This window comes from Myotis myotis, unplaced genomic scaffold (assembly GCF_014108235.1).
Source record: "Myotis myotis isolate mMyoMyo1 unplaced genomic scaffold, mMyoMyo1.p scaffold_m19_p_18, whole genome shotgun sequence".
NCBI classification, from domain to species: Eukaryota; Metazoa; Chordata; class Mammalia; order Chiroptera; family Vespertilionidae; genus Myotis; species Myotis myotis.
The window spans coordinates 17,872,056-17,896,625 of record NW_023416322.1 but is presented as its reverse complement, the minus strand read 5'-3'; the positions used below and the strand labels follow the sequence as shown (position 1 = coordinate 17,896,625).

Genomic DNA, 24,570 nt, shown 5'->3' with positions numbered 1-24,570 from the left:
GAAATGAAGGTGGGAGGAGGGGTGAGGCCTGGCAAAGGAAGGGCGAGGACAGCACACGGGAAGGAGCACGGGCTCCCAGTGCCAAGTCACCAAAGGTGGGGCTCGGGGTAGGATGCTTAGAAGGTAATGATCAATAAATACTACTATTATTAGGTCTTTCAAGATATCTGAGCTCAGACGCCCTGAAATAGTACAGATGAAAAGCACAGTATCACAGGATCTGAAAGTGGCTGCTAATAGAAAATGTCACTGGAACTGAGGTGAGTGCTACCTTTGATGACAATATTGACACTGAATCACTAACTTTACTCGGAGGGTCCTTGGCACTGGCGGAGCTGTTGAAGGTATGTTTGTGTTTCTTTACCCTAAGATGTCCCCTACATTTACTCCCCTGGGGTAATATAGAAATTAAAGAAAGGTGACTTGAAAAGAAAACATTTTAAAAGAGATCAAAGTGTAAACATATGCAAAGTGACACTAAAAGTTCAAATTAAAACTAGACCAGAATATTTACATGTTTTATTAAATCTTTACAATCAGTAATTATAATCAGATACACATTTATATACAAGGATTATATACATTTTGCCCAGACTTTTACATCACAGTACATAGTTTCCCTTAGAAATATTGTATACATTTATCATTTATCACCAAACAATAAAATCCAACAACAGTAGTGTTACAGCACCTGTTAGTACAGACATCTTTTTCATAAATTACATCATAAGAAAATATACGGCTGTAAATTGGGCTTTTAAAAATGTCTCTTATAAAATCTGAACATACAATATTTCATTCACAGAATGTTTTTTTTCTATGTTCTGACTAAAGCCTTGTGCAGAAAACGACCGGTTGGAATATTCACTAAATGCCCCCACCTAATAAACAATTATAAGCACTATTTGAATTACTTATGCTGAGCTTTCTTTATGATGAATTTGGCATGGGGTTTGGTGAGAGAACAAATGCTGGTTTTACTATGAAAAGGGCTGTGTGACAGTAATTTGAGACAAATTCTCAAGGGAGTAATTATCAGAGCGTGCACAATTTTTCATTTTACTCTTTAATACTGTGAAGTAAAAGGTATAATGTCAAAAATTATTTGTTCTGAAACAATAACTATGTTCTTGTTGGAAGCCTATTATGGTTAAAAAGAAAACCTACCCAACAAAATATCCTGCGCCAAACTAGTAAATTACAATTCTTTCACATCTAAAACTTTATGAGAAATAAGGTATTGCAAATTAAGGGAATATCATTTCAGTGGACTCTGGTAAGCAGAAAAAACTACAGCTATTTTTAGTTGGTAAACAAGTTAAACTTAAATACCTGAATTAAATACTTACTCTAATAACTTTCAGATAATAGTCTTACTTGATTCCAGGTTTGTAAACATTGTATAAATCCTTCTTAGTCAATTTTATGGCTGTGGTGATCACTTCAGCTCTATTTCTATGCAGTCAACAATTAACTGAGGTAGACCAGATGTTTCTAAAATTCAGGGTTTCATAGACTCCCCTGAATCTTTAGGAAGTAAATAAAATCTCTATAGAAGGTATTTAAAAAAAACCAAAACTCTAATGCTGTTGGAATTTTTAATGAACTGAAAAACTAACTTCATGGCAGTATGTCAAATAAGAAATGTAGAGGCAATGTTAGAGTTATACCTTTTCTTAAATGGGGAAAAAAATCAAGTATAATTCCTTCTGGGCGCTGAGTGTAACTTAATTTTCTTTCCTAAGCAATTTGCTTCTAGACCTCAATGAATGGCAACAGCTCCCCCTAATGGCCAAAGGAAGGTAGAGTGGCAATAAGCTGGCTTTTCTTCTATGCCACAAAAATATTTGCTGGGGAGAAAAAAATGTTGTTTTGATAACTTAGAAAAGTGAGATTTAAACAATGGCTCTGAGCTACAAACAAAATCAAATCACTAAATATAAGGCTTCTGGAATCAAAGTCTTAGAGGAACATCTGCTCCCTTTTGCCAAGCCCCAATCCTATAAATCAAGGCAAGTAATTAAGCTTCAGCTATTTTGGCAGCTTTACAATTAAAGTGAATAAAGCACTATGTCTATCCCTTCATGAACTCTATGTATTATAGTTCTATCTTCTTACGCCAAATTTCACATGCAGTGACTAAAAAATATCCATTTTGGTGTCAGGTTTAATCAAGGGCCAATAAAGGTCTTGTATACTAATCTACACCCCCTAAGTGAATTCTCTATTAGATTTATGGTTCACTGACCCAATTAAGTTTAGCTGGAGTTTCTGAAAGCAGCGATTTTTCCTCTTATCAAGGAATACATCTACCTGGATCTAAGACACACTGTACATGAATATACACAAGTACAATACAGCACTGCTGTTTTTTTAACAGCTTCACACACAGTTTCAGTTCGTCAGTACCTCAAAACTGTCTTAGGAGAAGGTTATATGTAATGTCATGGTAAAGAGAAAGAAAATTAAGTCTCACAAAAAATATGCCTTTAGAACACATTCAGGTAAATTAAAAAAATAAATAAAATGAATAAAGTTATGATTTCAACTACAGGACTGTCTATAGATATCAACAACATTAAATGTGGCCAGCTCCAGACTGCCACCAAAAAAAAAAAAAAAAATGATTAAGCTATATGGCTGCATGTTAGTACTTGGTACTGTGTAAGTTTTCTACACAGGTTACCATAGACTAATTTTCAAGTCCATATCAGAAGGAATATTTGTTTTAAAAACCATGATTCAACAGAAAATGTGACAGGCTCCTTAGGTACAACTTTAGGAAGCATAGTTACCCCAGGATTTTTAGATCACTACCACAGCATGACCATGGCTTCCTAAGACAGAAATGGAACAAAATGTATTAAGCTATCAGCCACCTGGGCCTTGTGGCTCAAACTGCATACTAAACCTGGGATGGAGTAAGGCTGATGACTAGAGGGAATCGCCTCTAAGAGAGATGAGCTGGAAAAGGTTTATCATTCACCCTATAAGGATCTAGCACTAAGTTCCACTTCAGAGTCGTCACAGCTTTCCCTATGGAAGGCCCAATGGCAACCTCTTATTGCAACATTACAGTTTCTCCCTTGCTCCATTTTTCAAAAATACTAAGTAACCAATTTCCACAATATAGTAGATGACCTTTTTACCTGGTCCCAATGATTAGTCCTTATGCAGAGAACTCACTGAGAAAGCACACTGGCTTCACCTTTGGTTTAAATGAAAAGGACATTATTAAGGGGGGGGGGAAATCAAGTCATCTTGATCATCTGTTACACAAGGAAGCAAGTGATGAGCAAGACTGGTCTCACCGTGAACACATTTGCTTCATAACCACTTAGGTCACTTTGAGTGTTTCTGTGAAGGCAGCACAACCAGAATGCCCACAATAGGCTTGGTGTTTCCCAAGAGACTCTAACCCCCAAACCTAGAATGTCAAGCTTCCTTTAATTAGGAAACAATACGAGCTCCTACTCCCCACCCCACTACTAACCGGATTTGTTTCTCGTCTGTCCAGAGCCTGCAGAAACCTGGATCAGAGGCGAGTCCGCCAGTAGTCTTCTCCCGGCCTGAGGCACTGCAGGGTGGTGCGGTGCTGCCATCGAGGGGACTGTGAGTTTCCATTTCTCATGGGACAGTTTGAAACAAGGTCAATTCTAACATAGCAAGCTCCAGGCTCCTATAACCAACTATCCCAGTCAGAACGCGGTTGCTCGTTACCATACTAAAGCCTCCCACTGGAGGAGAGCCTGCTTAGTATGAGGGTGTCTATTAACCACAGTTTGCCTATTTTTAAATACCTACCACCGATTCTTCAGTGAGTCATAGTTCGCCCTTCATCATTTCCCTCTTCTCCATTTCCTTCTCCATCATCTCAATTGCTTCCATATCTTCATTCCAGTTTGCCAGTATGGGGTGCATTGGCTGGGCCTCTTTACCCCAGCTGACGTTGGGATTGGAATCTTCCTCAGTTTCTGACTGTTCTTCATCTTCATCTAAATATGTACATTCACCATCAAAGCCTGGAGGCCCATGGTTTTCCGTGGGATCAGAATTCTGCTGGGAAGGAGAAGCGCTTGCAGTAGCACTGTCCGTAGCTGCCGGAGATGATGATTCTGGGTGAGAGTTCAGAGGACTGTCCTCCGGAGACGCCCCATCCACCAAATCCACCTCCTGAGAGCCTGGTGTGGTCTGTTCAGCACTCTGATTCTGAGACTCATTTTCCGTTTCAGGATCTGTGTATGAAAGAAACGAGTTTCATGAAACTTGTACCCTAAGAGGGTATCACACGTTCAAAAGCATACTGGGTTTTACAATCAAATGAAAAAAAAAAAAAAGTTTACTGTTCTGCATTAATGTTTTTTTTAAACAGTAATATTAAATTATTGGCTTATAATGTGACACGAAAAAAATAAACGTGTTTCCAAATAACAGATAAGACTGCCTTCAGTGGATATGAGTAAATACCAAGATATACACTAAATAATAATACTATTAAAATGCATATACATTTTGCATTGTAGCTCAAAAATTTATTGGAAGCTTGCATATGAGAACATATTACATATTAAATAGAATTTTGAACAGCACATATCATTGCTATATTTTAAGATGAAAGTCTTTTGGACAGTGAAATCCCCACTCAGTAAGCCATGAAAATGCAGATAATACAAAATGTTGGATGATTTAAAGGCATTAATGTGATTGGTCAAATAGAATATTTTCATGACGACAACAACCTAGTTATCTGTTTCATTTTGTAGGTCTAAGAATTGTAAACTATAATCATCCTAAAATCCACTGGAGGGCTAACTAGTAAGTTAAACCCTCTTGTAATGAATACATAATGAAAGCATCAGAGGCATTTTACTTAGGGTTTTGACAAAGTGTTTAAATAGCGGCCATGGCCACCTGCTGCACCCTCCTCTCCCCCCATCTCTGCAGTAGGTCAGCAAACACCTCCTGAGCGTCCACTGTGGGCCAGGCACTGTGCTAAGGGTAAAACAGGCAAAAACAAACACCAGAAATGCCCCTATGGATCTTATCAGTTGGAGAAAATGACATTTCCACAGAATCACAAAATAAATGGAGAACTCTGACACATGTTCTTAGTGCCACTGTAATCAAAACAACGCGGTACTGGCACAAGAACAGACATATAGATCAGTGGAATAGAATAGACACCCCAGAAATCAACCCCAGCCATTATGCTCAATTAATATTTGACAAAGGAGGCAAGAACATACAATTGAGTCAAGATAGTCTCTTCAATAAATGGTGTTGGGAAAATTGGACAGATACCTGCAAAAAAAAGAAACTAGACCACCAATTACCATCATACACAAGAATAAACTCAAAATGGATAAAAGACTTAAATGTAAGCCTTGAAACCATAAAAATTACAGACAACAGGGTGGGACGACCTGGGGTGCGTGTTGGGGATAGGCTAGAGGGGGTCAATGGAGGAAGGGAGGGGACATATGTAATACTTTCAACAATACAGATTTAATTTCTAAAAAAGGGAAAAGGAGATTTGAATGTTTCCTTCAAAAAGTGACACTTAAAAGGTAATTTTTTTTAAAAAGTGACATTTGAGCTGAGATTTATAAAATAAGTGGAATTAGTCAAAGAAGTGGGGGAGATGGGCCAATTCTAAAACCAGAAAAACTGAAGGAAACACAGGCATGCAGGCAAGTATAGGTGGGTGTACATACACACCAATTGATTAGGTAGGATTACCTGACTAGGGAAGTTTACATTCTCAGGGTGTATGTGCTGAGGGAGGCGGGGGGTGGGGGAGTGGGGAGGGAGGAGGGCCCACACATTCTTGTCTAAGCTGTGAAAAAGGTGCATTTTAACTGAGACAATTAGGAAAATTGGGGTGCCCAAGGAAGAGGAAGCAGGGCTGCTTAGAGCTCATAGATGCTAGGTTACCCTAAATTCTAGGGAGAACAACAAAAAACCTTCAAGTTTGTTTCTAGATGGCAATAATCTAGTGTAGAAGGAAAGGAAAAGGTACAGTGCTATGCTATCTAGAAATCAAGATTGTACTTAGGTAAAACAAAAAAATTACCCTAGGTTACCTACTATACAACATTATTTTAGAGATCTAGCTAACACAACAGGGTAACAGAATAGTCACTGTAAATATAGAAAAAGAAAAGGTCAAATTGTTTTTAGATTGTGTTATATACTTAAACTCAAAGCAACTCTTCATTTTTAAAAATACTATTAACATAGTTTGATAAGGAAGGTAAAAATAAAATAGATATATACCAATGATCCCTCTATAGCAGCAAGTACATTTTTCGTAATAAAAATAAAAGCTACAAAATATAGAACTAAATTTATTATGAAAGATACATGGTCCATATTGCTTAATACTATAAAATCTTAATGAAAATATAAAAGAAGTAAATTTCTAAGTAAGGGTAAGTTCCTGGATGGAAAGTCTTAATATTTAACAAAATTTTCCCATTTATATGTGTATTTAGGAATGGTGTATCAGAAACACAGAAGCAAAAGAAGAAAGATTAAATGTGTTTAATCCTCACTCAAGGATATGTTCTTACTAATTTTTTTAGAGATGAAAGAAGAGAGCGAGAGAAACATCAATGTGAGAAACACCAATCTGTTGTCTCTCATCCCCACCCTGATGGGAAATCAAACCGGCAACTTAGATGTGTGCCCTAAGAATTGAACCTGCAACCTTGTGGTATATGGGATAATAGTTCAACCAACTGAGGCCCCTGCAGGTACAAAATTATTAAGTTTTAATAATGAAAGGACAAGGGAACTTTGGGCAGAGACTTAAAGACTGGATGTTCTACAGTCGTTCATTCTTTACTGAAAGCAAAGATTCAGAGATGAGAAGTCGGTAAAGCAGCACAATGTAATAGGGCCAGGGGCTTTTAGGGATTGAGAGGCATTTCCAGAAAGAGGGAAGTGACTTTGCAAATGTAAAAATGCATGAGAAAAATGACATGGCTGGACAGAGACGGTAGGTACCTATCAATTCCGCTAACAAAAATGATTTCGGCGCTACTTTCCTGCAATGAGGCCATCTGCATACAGACTAGATTTTTCTCCTCAGAATCAATTCCTTTCCCACAACAACCCAGCTTCTACAGTCCAACCTTAGAACACGCTTACCCCAGTCAACTTCCGGGGGAAAGGCTTAGGAAGAGTTGCTAACACTATAACACTGCCAGTCCAAAGGAGGGACCTTTTACTTTCCCCATTTTCTCTGGCTGCCTCTTTCTCAGACAGACACAAATATAGGAGTAGCCCTGAAAACATCTGCCTGTAGCTGTCAAGGCTCTGCAGGCCTACCTGCAACTGCAAACATAAAAATGTACTGAAATACTGATCTCTTTTTCCCTTGAGAAAAGGAAACTGATTCTTATTGTAAACTGTTTCAAGTTGGAGCTACAGGCAAAAAACACAGTGTCTTTTGTTCGTGGGCACAAGATTAGAATTAGTATTAACAGACTTCACATTTTGCAAAGATGGAACACATGAGAGACAGGGTATTAAAACTTCTGTGGATACAACATTCCCCCTTGGCAAATTACTAATTCTTTACTTCTGTGTACAGTTCTTATTTACAGGAGATACATTCCAAGACCCCCAGTGGGTGCCTGAAAGCACAGAGTGCCAAAACCTGTATGTACTATGTTTTCTTCCTATACATACATATCTATGAAGAGTTTACTTTATAAATGAGGCACAGTTAGATATTAACAACAATAACTAATAATAGTATAGAACAGTTATAACAACATACTGTAATAAAAGTCATGTGAATGTCTCTGGCTTTCAAAATATCTCATAACTGACCTGGCTACTAAGTGACTAAGGGGCAAGAAGTGTACACAGCATCAATATGCTGAGTGATTCACATTCAGAACAGCAGGCAATTTAAAACTTAGAAGTTGTTTACCTCTGAAGTTTTCCATTTAATATTTTTGGAGAGTGGTTGACCAGGGTAATTGAAACCATGGGACTCCTGTAGTAAGATATCTGAACATCCTTATTAGCAGACAGGACTACTGTAGATAGTTCTATATGAAAGGCTGGGCCTTATCATCTGAATCCGAAGGTGGGGGTGGGAGTGGAGGCTTGTCCTGGGGCTTCTATTTCTGTATTTATAGTGGGAAGAACTGCTTCATCAAAACGATGTGACTTTATAAGGGAAATACGGAATTGTGGAATGAGATTTTTAGAAAGAGCAATCTGGAGGTCATCTTATTGCTCAGATTTTAAGGATGCTATCATTTGGTGTACTGATATAATCCCTCGATGATACAGTATGTCAAGATACATAGCTGGGAGATTCTGTAGAACTCAGGAATCTACACTTTTAACAATGCACTGGCTGATTCTGATGTGGAAGGCAAGCATGACGTATGCAATCATAGCCCAGGACAAATGAACGATAACCACTACCAACATTAACTTCTTAGGATATTTCCCTAATAAAGTAGTTGATTTCATAAAACTATTATCACTGATTTTTTATATCGATAAATATTAATTATACTGCAACTTGTTGCTGATTTAGTCAATATAGCTGTACAGTTCTTGAAAGAGCTACACAAGGGGAGTTTTCTTAAGACTTTTGGTCAAAAGATCACTCTATTACAGAATCACAGTTCAATAAATGTATAATCTATCAAAATTTTAAAAATACATACTATAGTTTAAATAACACCCCTTTACTGCAAGGTTCTTAAGGGAATACTGTTCAGATAAATTTTTTTGGTAGTAGTAGAACTTTTCTTATATCCTATCTCTGTTATGGGAAGCACATGCTTTTAAATTATCTCATAGTCCTAACCCCATGCACCCTGACAAACATACGTTTTTTAAAAACAAATCAATATTTTAAAGAGTTTGTACTATATTCAAATAAAAAGTGATCAAAAGTAATACATCCAAAACAACAGTGTCTTTGATAGTGACTCTTGCACGGACAAAGACTAGTGTGAATTCTTATTCCATGGGATATTTATAGAATTTGTTATAATAGGATCAATAAAGAATTATTATGGGACAGCTGACTAGACATGAAATAATCTAATCACATTAAATCATATGCTATTTTGGCATCCACTGAACCAAATTTATATATATATGTGTGCATATATATATGTGTATATATACACACACACACATATATAGATAATTTGAGGCCTATTAATGAAAATACTTACTACTATTAATATTGTAGCTTGGAATCATTTTACCTTTTAATATTGCTGCTGAAATTCCAATGGTAGCAAAAAATAGGGGGAAAAGCAAAGGTATTAAAGAGTTACATGGAGTAACAATTTGCCTGTTAGATGTGCCTAAATGCATAAATGTAGGAAAGAATATCTGAGTTTAGAAAAAGGGCTCATAAAAACATCAGGTACATAGGGTAACAGAAGATTACACATCCTTTCTATTCTGCTCTGTTTCCATCTTTTACATCCTTACGTGCAAGATACTCACTCCACTGCTCTTAAATAGCAGACATGTGAAAGAAACTCAAAGAAGAATAAAGAAATACAAAAGGACAAGACAGAATACTGATTTGGCTAGCAGTAGATTATTGCTAAACTTTTTTTTTTTTTTTTACTGCTCCACTTGGAAGTTATAATGAATTAAATCAGATTATATATATACACACACATACATACACTGAGTGGCCAGATTATTATGACCACCCCATCAGTACTTTGTTGGGCCACCTTTTGCCTTCAGTGCTGCGACGATTCTTCTTGGCATTGACGTTGAAAGGTGATGTTGAAAGGTGATGCGAGGAATCTGGCACCATGCCTGATGAATAGCACTGTCCAGCTCTGTGAGATTTGATGGTTGTGGAACCAGCTGCCTGATGGCTCTTTTAACTTTGTCCCACGAATGTTCAATTGGATTGAGATCTGGTGATTGTGGGGGCCACCTAAGCAAGGTAATGTCTCCCTCATGTTCTTGAAACCACTCCTGCACAATACGAGCACCGTGGCATGGCGCGTTGTCTTGTTGGAAGAAGCCATCTCCATTGGGATACGCCATCAACATGACAGGATAAACTTGATCAGCAACAATACTTAGGTATGTTGTGCTATTCAGACGTTTATAATGATCTGGCCCTCTAGCAACTTCAGCAGGAAATTATAGCTAATTTGCCTACAAACGTCAGGTGGTCATAATAATCTGGCCACTCAGTGTACACACACACACACACACACACACTATACACACACTGAGTGGCCAGATTATTATGACCACCTGATGTTTGTAGGCAAATTAGCTGTACACTGCATCGTATGGGATATGGAAGCCGAAGGCCTGTTCGAACACCTTTGCTGTCTGCAGTTACCAAGATAAAACGTCTCCAATTTGCACAGGAACACAAGGATTGGACAGTCGAGCATTGGAAAAAAGTCATGTGGTCCAATGAATCACGTTTCCAGTTGCATCATGCAGATGGCAGAGTGAGAATTTGGCGGAAACAGCAAGAAAGCATGCACCCCACATGCATGAGTACAACCCTTCAAGCTGGTGAGGGCAGTGTTAATGGTTTGGGGCATGATTTGGGCCCTTTAATTCGTGTGGAACGTCTGAAGAGCACAACATACCTAAGTATCGTTGCTGATCAAGTTCATCCTATCATGTTGCTGGCGTATCCCAATGGAGATGGCTTCTTCCAACAAGACAATGTGCCATACCATGGTGCTCATATTGTGCAGGAGTGGTTTCAAGAACATGAGGGAGACATTACCTTGCTTAGGTGGCCCCCACAATCACCAGATCTCAATCCAATTGAGCATTTGTGGGACAAAGTTAAAAGAGCCATTAGGCAGCTGGTTCCACAACCATCAAATCTCACAGAGCTGGACAGTGCTATTCATCAGGCATGGTGCCAGATTCCTCGCATCACCTTTCAACATCACCTTTCAACGTCAATGCCAAGAAGAATCGTTGCAGCACTGAAGGCAAAAGGTGGCCCAACAAAGTACTGATGGGGTGGTCATAATAATCTGGCCACTCAGAGTGTGTGTGTGTCCCACATTCAAAGGCTGTTAAATCGCGTTGTTTACCCATATCTTCAGAAAAAAATCACTTCTACTGTTGTGGTAAACAACCTGCTTCCCTATTTATAATGGTCTGACCCTCTAGCAACTTCAGTGCTAAATTATAGCTAATATGCCTACAAACGTCAGATGGTCATAATAATCTGGCTACTTAGTATGTGTGTGCGTGTATATGTGTGTGTGTGTGTGTGTGTGTGTAACAAACATCCCAGGGGGTTCAACAACCCCATAGAAATTATATAACTTTATTCATTTAAGAGGGGTGGGAGGAGTATAGCTCTCTCTGTGTCTCTGGTGGATAAGAAAAACTGCTACCAAAAGAGGATCACAGTCTATGTTGGATGGTTCGCTTTCCCCGCTATTCCTGGGTGTGAAACTATAAAACAATAACAGTAAGGCATTGCCTTTATACAGTAATTTGGGTTTCAAAGATCTTTCAAATTACCCACAAACGTTTGGCCTAGAGAGGAAGAGAGAATCTCACGCAGTAACAGGGCTTGCCATCTTGCTCTTCAGACATCACCATTTGCAATTCTTGTAACCTATAAACAGATCTCTGTGGAGAGGAGATGCTGGATTTCTACTGCCTTCACTACGACTGTGGTCATCTGACTATAGGTGGCTGGTGAAACCTAATTACTATTATGTTGTATACAACACCAATCTACACAATCTCTTTTTACTCCTTATAAAAGAGATGTAAGATGCATTATCAGTGAAATTAAATAGTGAACACCTGTGGATATTAAAATGACTCTCTGGATGTAATCTCTTGTATTATCATCACTGGGCAGAATCAAAGCAAAAATTATAAATTACATATTAAAATACAGTTCTAAAAATATCCTAACTTGGCAAACAAAGCCAAATAAATGTTTTACTACTCTTCAAATGAAAAATATATTTGGAAATCATCTTTTAAAAATTGTACTTATTTTACCAGTAATCCAAAAATAACTTCTTGTCACTCACTTTTGTTGTAAAACCAGTAAAATTAATGCTGAACTGCATTACGGTAAAACAAATGATTTTATCCATACCTCGATCTTTTGCTTTGTCAGAAAGGAGCACTTCCACCTCCTCATATTCCCGGATAGCATCCAGTATGATACTTCCTTCTTTACTGAACAGGAACAGCATGGGGATCTTGATGTCATCTGTGTCCTTTCCGTCACCTGCCATCTGGAACAGAGGGGCAGTATCACTGCTGCTTCCCTCATTGTCATCTAGACACAAACACAAATATATCAATTAAAAAGGTCTACCTACTAATTGCTACTGTTTTATACCTGTTGGCCGCAATGATTTTATGCACCAAGAGTCATAAAAACAACAAACATACTTTTTGGACCCGCTAATTCTATTCCTAGAAATTTATCCTGGGAAATAATTCAGAAGAAGCAAAATGATCTATGCCCAAAGAAGTTTACTGACGTGCTTGCTATCTATATTTGTGAACTCTACTTAGCAGAACACATGGAAAACCAAAATATAACAAGAAAAGAGTATAATATAAAAGTCTATAATTAGGACAGTAAAAATTTCATATGCTTATGAAAAAGCCTAGAAATTGAAAAATTCAAAGACCTGGTTGGATGACAAAGATAGAACTATATATAAAATTTTATTGTGCTCTAGAATTCCCTCTAATGGCATCATCTTCCTTTACAAAATTACAAATTCATATTCTTTCTTATATACTATTCACAAAGAATAATGATGACTGTAGCGGTTTTTTCTCTATAAGTAGGATCAAGCACTGGTGTCAGTTTACACTAGTTAAATACTAGCTGTAGACTGCTAAATACTGTTCTACTGGCGATGCCAATACTATGCACCGCTAATCTCACATGCCTGTCTGCCTAGTGAACCTGCCTGTCCCTCCTCTGAGGACTCTCTCTGCTAGGCCCTGCTAAGTGGAGAATACCATGTAGGACCCTTCCCCTTTGCAATAACTGATTAAACAAAGGACGGCTTCCTGACCCTCAGTGTCTCTGGGGAAGTGGCACACAGATTGTTTCAGTTAGCAGTGGGAATGGCCACTTGAGAACTGATGAGCAAAGAGGGAGCAGGCTGGTGATAAGCTGGAGAATGAAGCAGAATTGCAAAGAAATGCAGAGTTCTGCCATGTCTCCAGGGCCCCGAGATAGAGACAGATGTGAAAAACGTGAGCTGTCATGCTCCTGATGATTTCCAGCTCCCACTTCCACTTCCACAGAATGTTCAGTTCTATTTCTTACTCTTGGGTTCAATGAAAATACATAACCCATTTCCACGTAGTAAACAAACCTCTCGTCTTAAACTAGCTTAAATAAATGTCTCTGCAGCTGAATGATTTCTAAGATAATCCGTACTTCTAGTACTTGCAATAAAAAACAACTAAGCTTTAATTTGATCATTTATATATAACTAGAGGCCTAGTGCACAATATTAGTGCACGAGGGGGCGGGGGGCAGCCTGCCCCCCAGCCCGGCCTGCGCCCTCTCGCAGTCTGGGACCTCTTGGGGGATGTCTGCCTGCTGGCTTAGGGGAGCGGGACTAAGTAGGCAGGTGGACATCCCCCAAGGAGTCCTTAGCACTGCCTCAGAGGCAGGAGAGGCTCCTGCCTTGGCCACTGCACTCGCCAGCCATTGAGCCCAAATTCTGGCTGAGCAGCGCTCCCCCTGTGGGAGTACACAGACCACCAGGGAGCAGCTCCTGCATTAAGCGCCTGCCCCCTGGAGGTCAGTGCGCATCATAGCGACCGGTCGTTCTGCTGTTTGGTCGATTTGCATATTAGCCTTTTATTATATAGGATTAAAACCAGTGAAAAATAAACAAAATGTCTCATCAGAAATAAAAAAATACTTAAGGGAAAGAAGTTACAACACAAGAAAGTTTCCCTTCAAAAATTAAATTTTCTGAGAATAAGGATCATAGCCTCTTAATTTATTTACCCACAGAACTCAGTATAGGATTCTGTAACAAATAGAAAATGTCAGTCTTGACAAACTGCAGAGTAGAGAGCACATGGGAATTAGAGACTTCATCACAAAACAGGGAAACTCTAAAATACTCTGCATATGTTCCAGACTTTATTTTCACTATTTTATATTTTTAGTCTCAGTAAGAGATGTTCAAAATGATAATGATGCCAAGCTATTAAATTCTTAAAAAAAAAACCCCAAAAAAACTAATTGTGGAAAATAGCCAAGGATAAAAAGATGATTTCAGTCAGGCATCAGCAACTTTTCATGTAATTGGTCAGATAGTGAACATTTTAGGCTTTTCAGTTCTCTGTCGCAACCACTCACTCCACCACTGAGACTGAAAGCAAGCACAGATAATATGTAAACATACTGGCATAGTGGGTGCCAATAAAGCTGCTTTACAGAAACAGGCATGGAGCTAGAGTGGGCCTGCAGGCTATCGTTTGCCATCCGATTTAGGTTATTAAGCTGCATTCTCCTAATACTACTTCACTAATGGAATTTATACACTCATTAAATCAACATTGGAGTGCCCACAAGGGATAAACAAAAGGAATAATAAATACTTTTTCACTGAAATAAATCCTAATATTTTTAATGCCTTACTTTTATTTACCCTAAATTCAAAAAGGAAATCTATCCTAATTAGAAAGAAAAAATTCAAAATGGATTTCCCGTGAGAGAAGCTATGCAGAAGAACTAACTGTGTAATTAGGATGTGACCTCAGGTCTTTAGTTCTTTCTAAATGTAAATTCCTCCCTACTTAAAGCATAGAAAAAATTATATTTTCCCTGGCCTGCTTGTCATGATATAAATGATTTCCTACAAAAAATAAAAAATCAAAGCACACTGGTTGAAATGCATGAGTGAAATTATTTAAAGTTTGTAATTTCAGAGGGGAAAGACCTAAGGAGATAAAAATGTATCAGCAACTAATGCTTATATCTATGATATGTCAGCTATTATGCTAAGAAATTTTATATATATTATTTTTAAACCTTATAATCACCTAAAAGATATTACCACTTTCACTGAAGCTAATAAAATATTCTACTGAATAAACAGATACACTAAAGCTGGGCCAACATTACACCATGATTTTGTGGCAGAGCCAAGAAGTGCGCCTCTATATGTCTGATTCCAAAGCCTGAATGTTTGAGGCAGAATGGGCATTTTCAACAGCTCCCACTGGAGGTGGCAGGATGTAAGTCTTGCCCTTACAGGGCTTTGGCTCTTGTGGGCACATTTTCTTATTCATGGTGTTGGGTGACTTTACCTCTCCCCTCTACCCACCTTCACACCTGTCCACAAGTACTTTTACTGGCATTAATATACAGAAACCCATATCTAGACTTTCAAAAAAGATATGAGACCTACAGAAATTATTAAGAGAGCCACTGGATTACCTTATTCACTATGCTGTCTAGTGAAATAAAAACACAAAAAACGTTTTAATATAATTTTGGAAAACAAAAGGGGAAAAAATCCTAAAAATTACCTCCTTCTAGTCAACAGAATGATGCTGATGTGGAGAATGACTTACCAATGACAATGCCACCGATGGCTCCAGCATTCTGGATGTTGCGTGCCTTTTCTGCAAACATGCACTGTCCTCTTAGTAGCAAAGCAATTTTTCCCATCACTGCCTCGGGGTTAGTAAGCTCTGAGCAACCATTATATGGTTTACTGCTTGCAACAAATCCTCTTGTCTGTCAGAAATAAAAGTGACTTCAATATTCATTCATCTTCTCAAATCGCTATCTAGTCATTAAGTAAAATTTGATATATAAAGCTTTAGGTAGACCTTGTTTCTTTACTAATGGTAACATATCCAGTATATATATTTGGAATAAATTTTGTTTTGAACATTTTGCATGTCATAGTACACAATCAATATTTCTTTCTATTGTGCTTTGCAGTTTATAAAGCATTTTTACATAAATTACTAACCCTGATCTTTATAACAGCCTTGAATGAAATATAGATAATTCATTTTATATATAAGGAAACTGAGACGTTACGTAATTTGCTCTAAGACACAATGTTAATAAGTAGTAAAGTTGGAGCCTGTAGCCAGATTTATGACACACCCATATGCACGCTTACAGCAGCTGGGAACTACTATAAAACCATCATTGGTAACCAGAAACATTTTTTTGAAAGAGGAAAAAAATAGATTTAGTCTACATGAATCTGCAAGCAGTTCTTCTAGAAAATTAAATGAACCAAAAAACTTTTTAAAAGATATTCAGTGTAACGATGCTTTAATATTCCTCTAGAACAGCGATTTTCAACCTTTCTCATCCCATGGCATAAATTACTAAAATTCTGTGGCAACCAAAATATATATATATTTTTTTTGCCAATCTGACAAGAACTAAGTATAATTTTGGTTCATTCACACTGAACAGCTATTGTGTGTTGGCTGTTGTCATTTTTTAATTTGACAATCTAAGGGAAAAGAGGTCAGTGCTCCTGACTAAATAGTCAGATACTGCATGTTTTAAAAATTCTTGCAGCACACCAGTTGAAAATTGCTACTCTAGAATGTAAACTAGACAAGGGAGGGTGTAAATTTTTACTGTTTGGTAAACTTGACAGATTGTAAACACCTAAAACAGTGCCTAGATATAGTAGGGACTCAATAAAGAGTTGCTGAATAGATGAGTCAATCTATAAACCGACAAAGCTTTCAAATACACACTAGATTTAGTCTAAATTAGGGGTAATAGAGTTCAAAGAGCATTGTCATTAGATTATCAGGATACTTGGGTTCTGGTTCCAGCTCTGCCACCAATTAGTTTGATGAACTTGTGAACTCTTCAACTGTGCAGGTCTTTGTTTCCTGAGGAAAAACTAGCCCAGTGGTCTTCCATGTCTGCTCAGTATCAGCTCTCCACAGCCACTTGGGCACTTCGGCTTTAAGCCTCCAAGTCAGATTTTGGTTCAAAAAAAGGGTCTAGCAGTTGTTAAAAAATCTGTTTCGACTCAGTGGATAGAGCATCGGCCTGTGGACCAAAGGGTCCCGGGTTTGATGCTGGTCAAGGGCATGTACCCTGGATGCAGACTTCTCCTGGGCCCAGGCCCTGGTCGAGGCTCGTACAGGAGGCAACCAATCGATGTGTTTCTCTCACATCGATGTTTCTCTCTTATCTTTCCCTCTCTCTTCCACTCTCCCTAAAAATCAGTTGAAAAATATCCTCAGGTGAGGATTAACAAAACAAAGTCTGAAAATCATTTCAGATAAAGGTACTAATTTAGAGACCAAAAATTGGACAGTAAATGACCAATATTTTAAGTAAAATTTTATAAACATATTGTAGATGTACATTATGACTCAAAATTTACAAGATATGTTTTTAACTTTTATTTTGGAAAAGTGAATATTTAGGTTTTTTAAAAAATTTAGGTTTTTTATTTTTAATAAATATTTAAAAATAGGTCAATTTTTAATTAGAAAAGAGACTAAATCTAAATAGAAAAAAAACTAAGAAATTAGACAATATTTTTAACTCAGTTTCAGCAAGCACACGGTCAGCATACACACCTCTTTATGTTTAGACAGATCTAGCCCAAACTGAGCTGGTCCAGCAGTCAATACTACCCTGCCAAAAAATGGGTGGGAAACAATTTGTACAGCTCGTGGAGGTAGCTGCTGTTCTTTCTGTTGCTGACTTGACAATTCAATCATCTCCTGCATAAACCTCAACCCATCTTCAGCATCAATTGAACTAGCAGCCTAGGAAAGAAACAGATAATTTTATCCCTTCTGGAAACATTTAATTTTCTTTTCTTTTTTAATATTGAACTTTAATACTATTGCACTGGTCTTCCACTCTAAAATTTTCTCCTTTCAGTTTTGGTCCCTACCAAATATTTATAGCCTGATTTTTCTTAAAAAAATATTACTTCTGAAAATGACATCTGTAGTTTTTACCAATAGCTAATTCAGTGTTTGTTCTATAAACCATTTTTTGATACAAGTTGAGAATTGGACTTCCACCCAATGATCAAATGCTCATTTTGCTTGTTTTCTCCACTGGTTCCCCCTTTAAGAAATAAACACCATACCTGATCCAAACTTCCTTTCTTTGAAATTATGAACCAACAATCAGATTAAATTCAAAACATATTTATCAGGCAACTATTATATTCCAGCACTTGACTAGACACTGGGGAGACAGACTTTTTACTTTAAGAAGTTTGTATCTAGAGGAGAGAGACATGTGAAATTAGCTATAATTACATTTTTCAAGTGGGAAAGTGGACAAGGAAATGACAATTCTGCCAGTGTGGATCTGGAAAATAGAGTGACATCTGAATTGGATCTTTAGAAAGGAAAAGCTGAAGAATGCCTCACAATAGTAGAAAAAGATGGATTCCTGACACTTTACAGGAAAAGTCAACGGGACTTGATGGGAGTTAAGAGGATAGAGGACAGAGAGGATTTGGGAGATAGAAGTTCAAGCCTATCCTGAAATTATGGTGGCTTAATTTTGGTGACTTTGAGTATGATGACAGAGTTTACTGAGATGGAGAACAAGGAGGAGGAGAGCTGGAATAAGGAGGAGGCAGGAAGAGAATCCAGATTTGCACATACTGAGGCCGAGATGTAGAAATGTATGACAGGTAGATCAAAGCTGGGTTTAAGAGTGAAGTTAGGAATCGGGGTTACATATGTATAAGAAATCAAGTGTACAAAGATGACAGCTGAGCTTGTAGAAACAGATGAGATTGCTGAAGAAGAGTAGAGAGAGAAAAGTGAATGAACCAGATCTTTTGGTAGTGCCTATACTGAGTGGTTCTGCCCAGAAAGAGAGCTATAAAGGCATGAACAGAGAAGTGGAAAGATGTATGCTGGAAGCCAAGAAAAGGATACATTTTAAAAACAGGGCTGTGCCCGATCGGTGTGGCTTAATGGCTGAGCGTCAACCTATGAACCAGGAGGTCATAGTTCGATTCCCAGTCAGGGCACATGTCCAGGTTGCGGGCTTGATCCCCAGTGTGGGGCATGCAGGAAGCAGCCAAACAATGATTCTCTCTCACTGATGTTTCTATCTTTCCCTTTCCCTTCCTCTCTGAAATCAATAAAAATATATTTAAAAACAGGGCTGTCAAACCCTGGCCAGTGTGGCTCAGTTGGTTGTCCGTCATCTATGTACCAAAAGGTTGCCAGTTCAATTCCCAGTCAGGACACATGCCCGGGTTGTGAGTTCAGTCCCCTGTTGGGGGTTGTGCAGGAGACAGCGGATCAATGTCTTGCTCTCACACTGATGTTTCTCTCTTCCCCTCTCTCTAAAAGCCAATTTTAAAAATATTAAAAATAAATAAATAGGGGACAATCAACTGTTAGAGAAAAATTCAGTCACATTAGGATTAGGAGGTCACTGAGTGACAGTTACGTTATTGGTGGACTAAGTGAAAGCAATGCCACTAGAGATGCCACTCCCACTACTGAGGAGTTAGGGTGGTGAAACGTAAGGAAACAGGCAGAATATTCTTTAAGGAAGAATGGATGTGGCAAGAACAGAAATGAAACAGAAATCTGAGGGGAGATGAGGTTGTGGGAAGCTTGAATTGGAGATTTAGGGATACCTGATTATGACTCTAGGTTGAAATAATTTAAAGACCTCATGTTATGAAAACTTTTAAAGCAAAAATCAATAAAAATTTCCTCAAAAGACATGTTATGGTTTCTAGGAGTAGAGAGATAAATGCAAATTTTGATTTCTACAGTGAATAAAATACTTAGATTCAGTAGCTCTTTGGAAAATAAAATAATGTAAAATATAAATATTAAAACTAATTATTACCATTTAAGATTATGCTCTAAATAAAAACAGTGGAAAGACAAGGGTCTGAGAAACAGAAAACTTAGGCTTGAGTCCTATATTTACCTTTATTAACTTAAGCAAATTGCCCAGCCTATTTGTGATTTAATCGATCTATACTCTGAAGGGTTGAATTAGATGGCTTACCAACATATTTTCAAGTCCTTAAATTTTGAATCTCTAAACTTTAAACCATACATTAAAGTTTTTAAAAAGCCCAATGTCATTATCTTATGAAAGCTTATGAGACTAAAAGAGCAGAGTTGCATCTAATTAATACAGCAATGTCTTACTTGGATTGCATGTTGAACCAACTGGACTCTCCCATCTTTGAGGTGAATCAAACTCACCCCCATCTTCTTCAAGATTTCTAAATGCTCAGGGTTAGTGGCCATGAAATCTCTGGCTCTCAGCGGGGGTCTAGATCCACTCCTGAAACTCTCCTCTCTGCTAAAAGTAATTATAAGCAAGGCTTAAAAAACTACAAGTCAGAACTGGAGAAAAACATAAAGCAAATAGGAATAATGTTAGATATTTGCAACACTGCTAATTTTAGAACTAGTAAAAATGGAATAACTAGAAATAGGCATTTTCCTCCATATAGCTTAGGTTACTAGTAAGTGGTATAGCTTTCAAATAATATTTTATAGTTATAAAATCATGTATATTATCAATAAGGTAGTATTAGTCAACAGAATTATAACCATTTGAAAATACAGAATAGGTTGGGTTGGGATTTGTTACTACTGATTTCTTCCTTGAAAACCAGATTTCTCTCTCTGCCATTTTAAAAGCAAAACAATAGTTATATCAGTGAATTATAACATTCACTTAAATTTATTTTTATTTCCCTAGTAATGGCCTTTCTAATTTAAGTATTTAGAAGAAAATGAACTCATTAAGGCAAAAATTTAACAACCAAGAATAAGTACCTTATCAAAAAATAAAATCTATATTTGCACTACACACATTGCAGGTAAAAGGAAAAATACTTCCTACATACATAAGACATATGGAAATATTTGATGAAACTATTCTATAAATGAGCTACACAAGTTGAAAACTGCCCATTGACTACTATTATTCAGTTCATTAAACAAAAGATAAATAGAAAATTTCCATAATAATAAGGCATCACAGAATAAAATTTGCTATCTAACTTTACTAATCATTTTTATTTTATTTTAATCAGCAATAACTACATGCCGCAATATTTTTGGTCTAAGTGAATGTCTACTGTTATATGTCCCTTTTGTTCTCCTTCATTTACTAAGAATGACTCTGATATTAACAAATATAAAATAAGACATCTTACACTCTGATGACGCCTCTAGGACAGCTCTTATCCACCACATTCTTCAAGGGCTCACGAATGCTCTGAGCATACAATGGATCATTAGGGAAGAGAATCTGAGTATTTGGACAAGTCCAATCAAAATTACTGTCATCCAGTTCTATATATTCTGAAGTCTACAATATAAAAGAATGTTATGTGAATAAAAGTATTTTTTTTACTTAACATTATAGTTTGTTCAAAGAAAAATTTAAATAAAATGTAAGTATATAGGATGCCGTAAAAGAAAACAAAATAAGAAAACATCAAGTGTACTTTTCCTCCTCCCATACTACATTTACTGAATTTTAGTCATGGGTTACTTTTCACTTGGAAAAATAAAACAAATACAGGAAAGTACATAAGAGAGTAAGACATTTGATTTAAAAACATAACCTACTGTGCTCTTCTTAGAGACGCTGTGATTTGTAGTAGAGAGCCAGAGAGGTAACAGATGAGCTTCTGTTGTGAATATGTAATCTTCTATGTCAAAAATAATATCTTCTTTATCCGCAAATAACAGGTAAAGATATTTAAACATTTCAGCCAAGAAGAAAGAATCCATTCTAAAATAAGAGGTTACAAATAAATCTAAGAATACAAAAATATCCTAATACCAACTATCTGAAAGTCAGAGTCCAGGTCAATAGATATATTACCCTAACTTAGATGTCCAAGGCACTATAGACTATATCTATCCCCTGGTGGTAATGGCACTGACTCACCAATTATTTTCCAAAGAAAAAAACAAAAAGACTAGTGTGCTGCCTACCACACAGGTACACTAGATCTTGCCAATACTGAAGACTAAGCCTTCCTACTGGCCCTCCAAGGAGCGAGGGTTTTCCATTTCTTCTATAGAGAACCAACAGCCAGGAGGTAACGCAGGTAAACTTTACTGCTGAGAACCACGTAATCCTTAATTTATATTAATTGAAGGGGATGAAGTAATACAATTTTGATAAGGGTTTTTATGCAGCCATTTAAGTGATAATTTAAGAAAGCATTAAAGGTAAAGGAATCATTTACAAAAAGTTTCATGAAAAAAGGTACAACACAAAATCACATGAAGTATAACTTTATAAATATTTACATACCAGTCAAGAAGAGAATCCTATATAATAAAAGCCTAATATGCTGCTAAGTGTCCGGCTGACCGGTCGGCTGTTCAACCAATCAAAGCATAATATGCTAATGATATGCTAAGGCCACTCAACTGCTCACAATGATGTGCACTGACCACCAGGGGGCAGATGCTCCAACCGGTAGGTTAGCTTGCTGCTGGGGTCTAGACAACCGAGACTGGGTGAGATGGGCCAGACACACCCTGGAGCCCTCCTGCAATTCCTCCCCTGGTGGCCAACCTCACATGTCCCTCCGCCACCCCGATCATGCACCATTGGGGTCCCATAGCCTGGCCTGTGCCCTCTTGCAATCCAGGACCCCTTGGGGGATGTTGGAGAGCCGGTTTCAGCCTGATCCCGCAGGCCAAGCTGAGAGACCCCACTGGCGCACAAATTCATGCACTGGGCCTCTAGTATGAAAAATAAAGGGAATAGAAATATGTGACTTTACAAACTACTTAATGTTGTAATGTTTTAATAAGCAATTTTTAAAAGTTTTAATAAAATTGGCAGAGAAACAAAGATGGCGGCATAGGTAAACACCTGAGTTTGCTGCCTCACACAACAACTTCAAAAATACAACTAAAAGACGGAACAGACATCATCAAGAACCACAGGAAGGCTGGCTGAGTGGAAATTCTACAACTAGAAGGAAAGAGAAAAGCTTACCAAGACTCAGAGGAGGAGCGGTGAGGAAGTAAAATACTAAGGTACAGAGGCGCACATGGAGCGGGCTGGCGGCTGAGGGCGCGGTTGTCTTTTGCAATCTGGAGGGAGTCTCAGGCTCTGAGCTCCAGTTCTGGGCGAGTCTTTGGGGACCCAGACTCATACGGGAGAAGTGGGACTGCCTGGCATCAGTCAGAACTCGAGGGCAGCTTTCTCTCGGAAGTGCTTGCAGCGATTACCAGGACATTGAGAAGCAGAGCCTCTGAGGGCAGGACTGAAAGCAGCCATAACTGCTAGCCCCGCCCTATTGATCCCGTGAGACCCGCCCCACCCAAGCCCTGCACGGAGGCTTTTGCTGAGTAGCCTCAGGCAAAGGCTAGATTAGCACCTCCCTAGAGAACCAGGAGCGAGTGTGCCCAGTGGTCAGAGTGGGACCATCCAGTTTGCAGCTCCGTGGAAGCATAAAGGACGTACTCAGGGGGCAGACTCAGTGAGCACCAAAGCCCTATTGAAGCAAGTCTTGCCCCAGAGGGGTGTCTCCAGCACAGAAGTTCTTCTCCCACTGCAGACACAGCTGATTCTCACAGCCAATTGGCCTGGAGGTCAATTCCTCCCAGTGATACCTAAAACAATCAAGGCTTAACTACAACAAGACTGTGCACAAAGACCACAAGGGGGTGCACCAAGAGTGTCCTCCTCAGGTAATTGGGGAGGCTGAACCACTGGGCCCTAGAGGACAATTAGCAAAGAAAACCACTTTATCAACACAGGGAAGCATAAAAAAATTTGGAGACAAAGAAACAGGACACAAATGACAGAAATGGAGGAAAGCAAACTACTGGATATGGAATTCAAAACCACACTATTAAGGTTTTTCAAGAACTTTCTAGAAGCCGCCAATAAATTTAGTAAGACCCTCGAAAAGACTGGTGAGACCACCGATAAATGTAGTGAAATCCTCAAGAAATCTAGTCAGACCCTCGAGGTTATGATAAAGGACCAACTGGAAATTAAGCATACACTGACTGAAATAGAGGATATTATACAGACTCCCAACAGCAGACCAGAGGATCGCAAAAATCAAGTCAAAGATTTGAAATGCGAAGAAGCAAAAAACACCCAACCGGAAAAGCAAAATGAAAAAAGAATCCAAAAATACGAAGATAGTGTAAGGAGCCTCTGGGACAGCTTCAAGCGTACCAACATCAGAATTATAGGGGTGCCAGAAGATGAGAGAGAGCAAGATATTGAAAACCTATTTGAAGAAATAATGACAGAAAACTTCCCCTACCTGGTGAAAGAAATAGACTTACAAGTCCAGGAAGCGCAGAGAACCCCAAACAAAAGGAATCCAAAGAGGACCACACCAAGACACATTGTAATTAAAATGCCAAGAGCAAAAGACAAAGAGAGAATCTTAAAAGCAGCAAGAGAAAGAAAGTCAGTTACCTACAAGGGAGTACCCATACGACTGTCAGCTGATTTCTCAACAGAAACTATGCAGGCCAGAAGGGAGTGGCAAGAAATATTCAAAGTGATGAATACCAAGAACCTACAACCAAGAT

General features: G+C 38.1%; 1 protein-coding gene across 4 annotated transcripts in view; it reads right to left on the bottom strand.

The window, feature by feature from the left end:
• Positions 1-504: 504 nt before the first annotated feature.
• The window catches only part of EDEM3 (ER degradation enhancing alpha-mannosidase like protein 3), a 63,683-nt gene continuing 39,617 nt past the window's right edge, over positions 505-24,570 (bottom strand). Inside the window, exons 14-21 of one of the 4 annotated variants that reach the window (XM_036342436.1) lie at positions 21,616-21,781; positions 21,198-21,352; positions 20,176-20,332; positions 17,599-17,790; positions 15,595-15,760; positions 12,122-12,307; positions 3,805-4,235; positions 505-3,626 (exon numbers count right to left, since the gene is read on the bottom strand). In XM_036342436.1, coding sequence (XP_036198329.1) covers positions 3,823-4,235; positions 12,122-12,307; positions 15,595-15,760; positions 17,599-17,790; positions 20,176-20,332; positions 21,198-21,352; positions 21,616-21,781 — 1,435 coding nt within the window. In that variant the 3' untranslated portion in view covers positions 505-3,626; positions 3,805-3,822. Of the gene's footprint in view, positions 4,236-12,121; positions 12,308-15,594; positions 15,761-17,598; positions 17,791-20,175; positions 20,333-21,197; positions 21,353-21,615; positions 21,782-24,570 lie in introns of all 4 variants that reach the window. The other 3 variants (XM_036342437.1, XM_036342438.1, XM_036342440.1) reach the window with 3 other exon arrangements.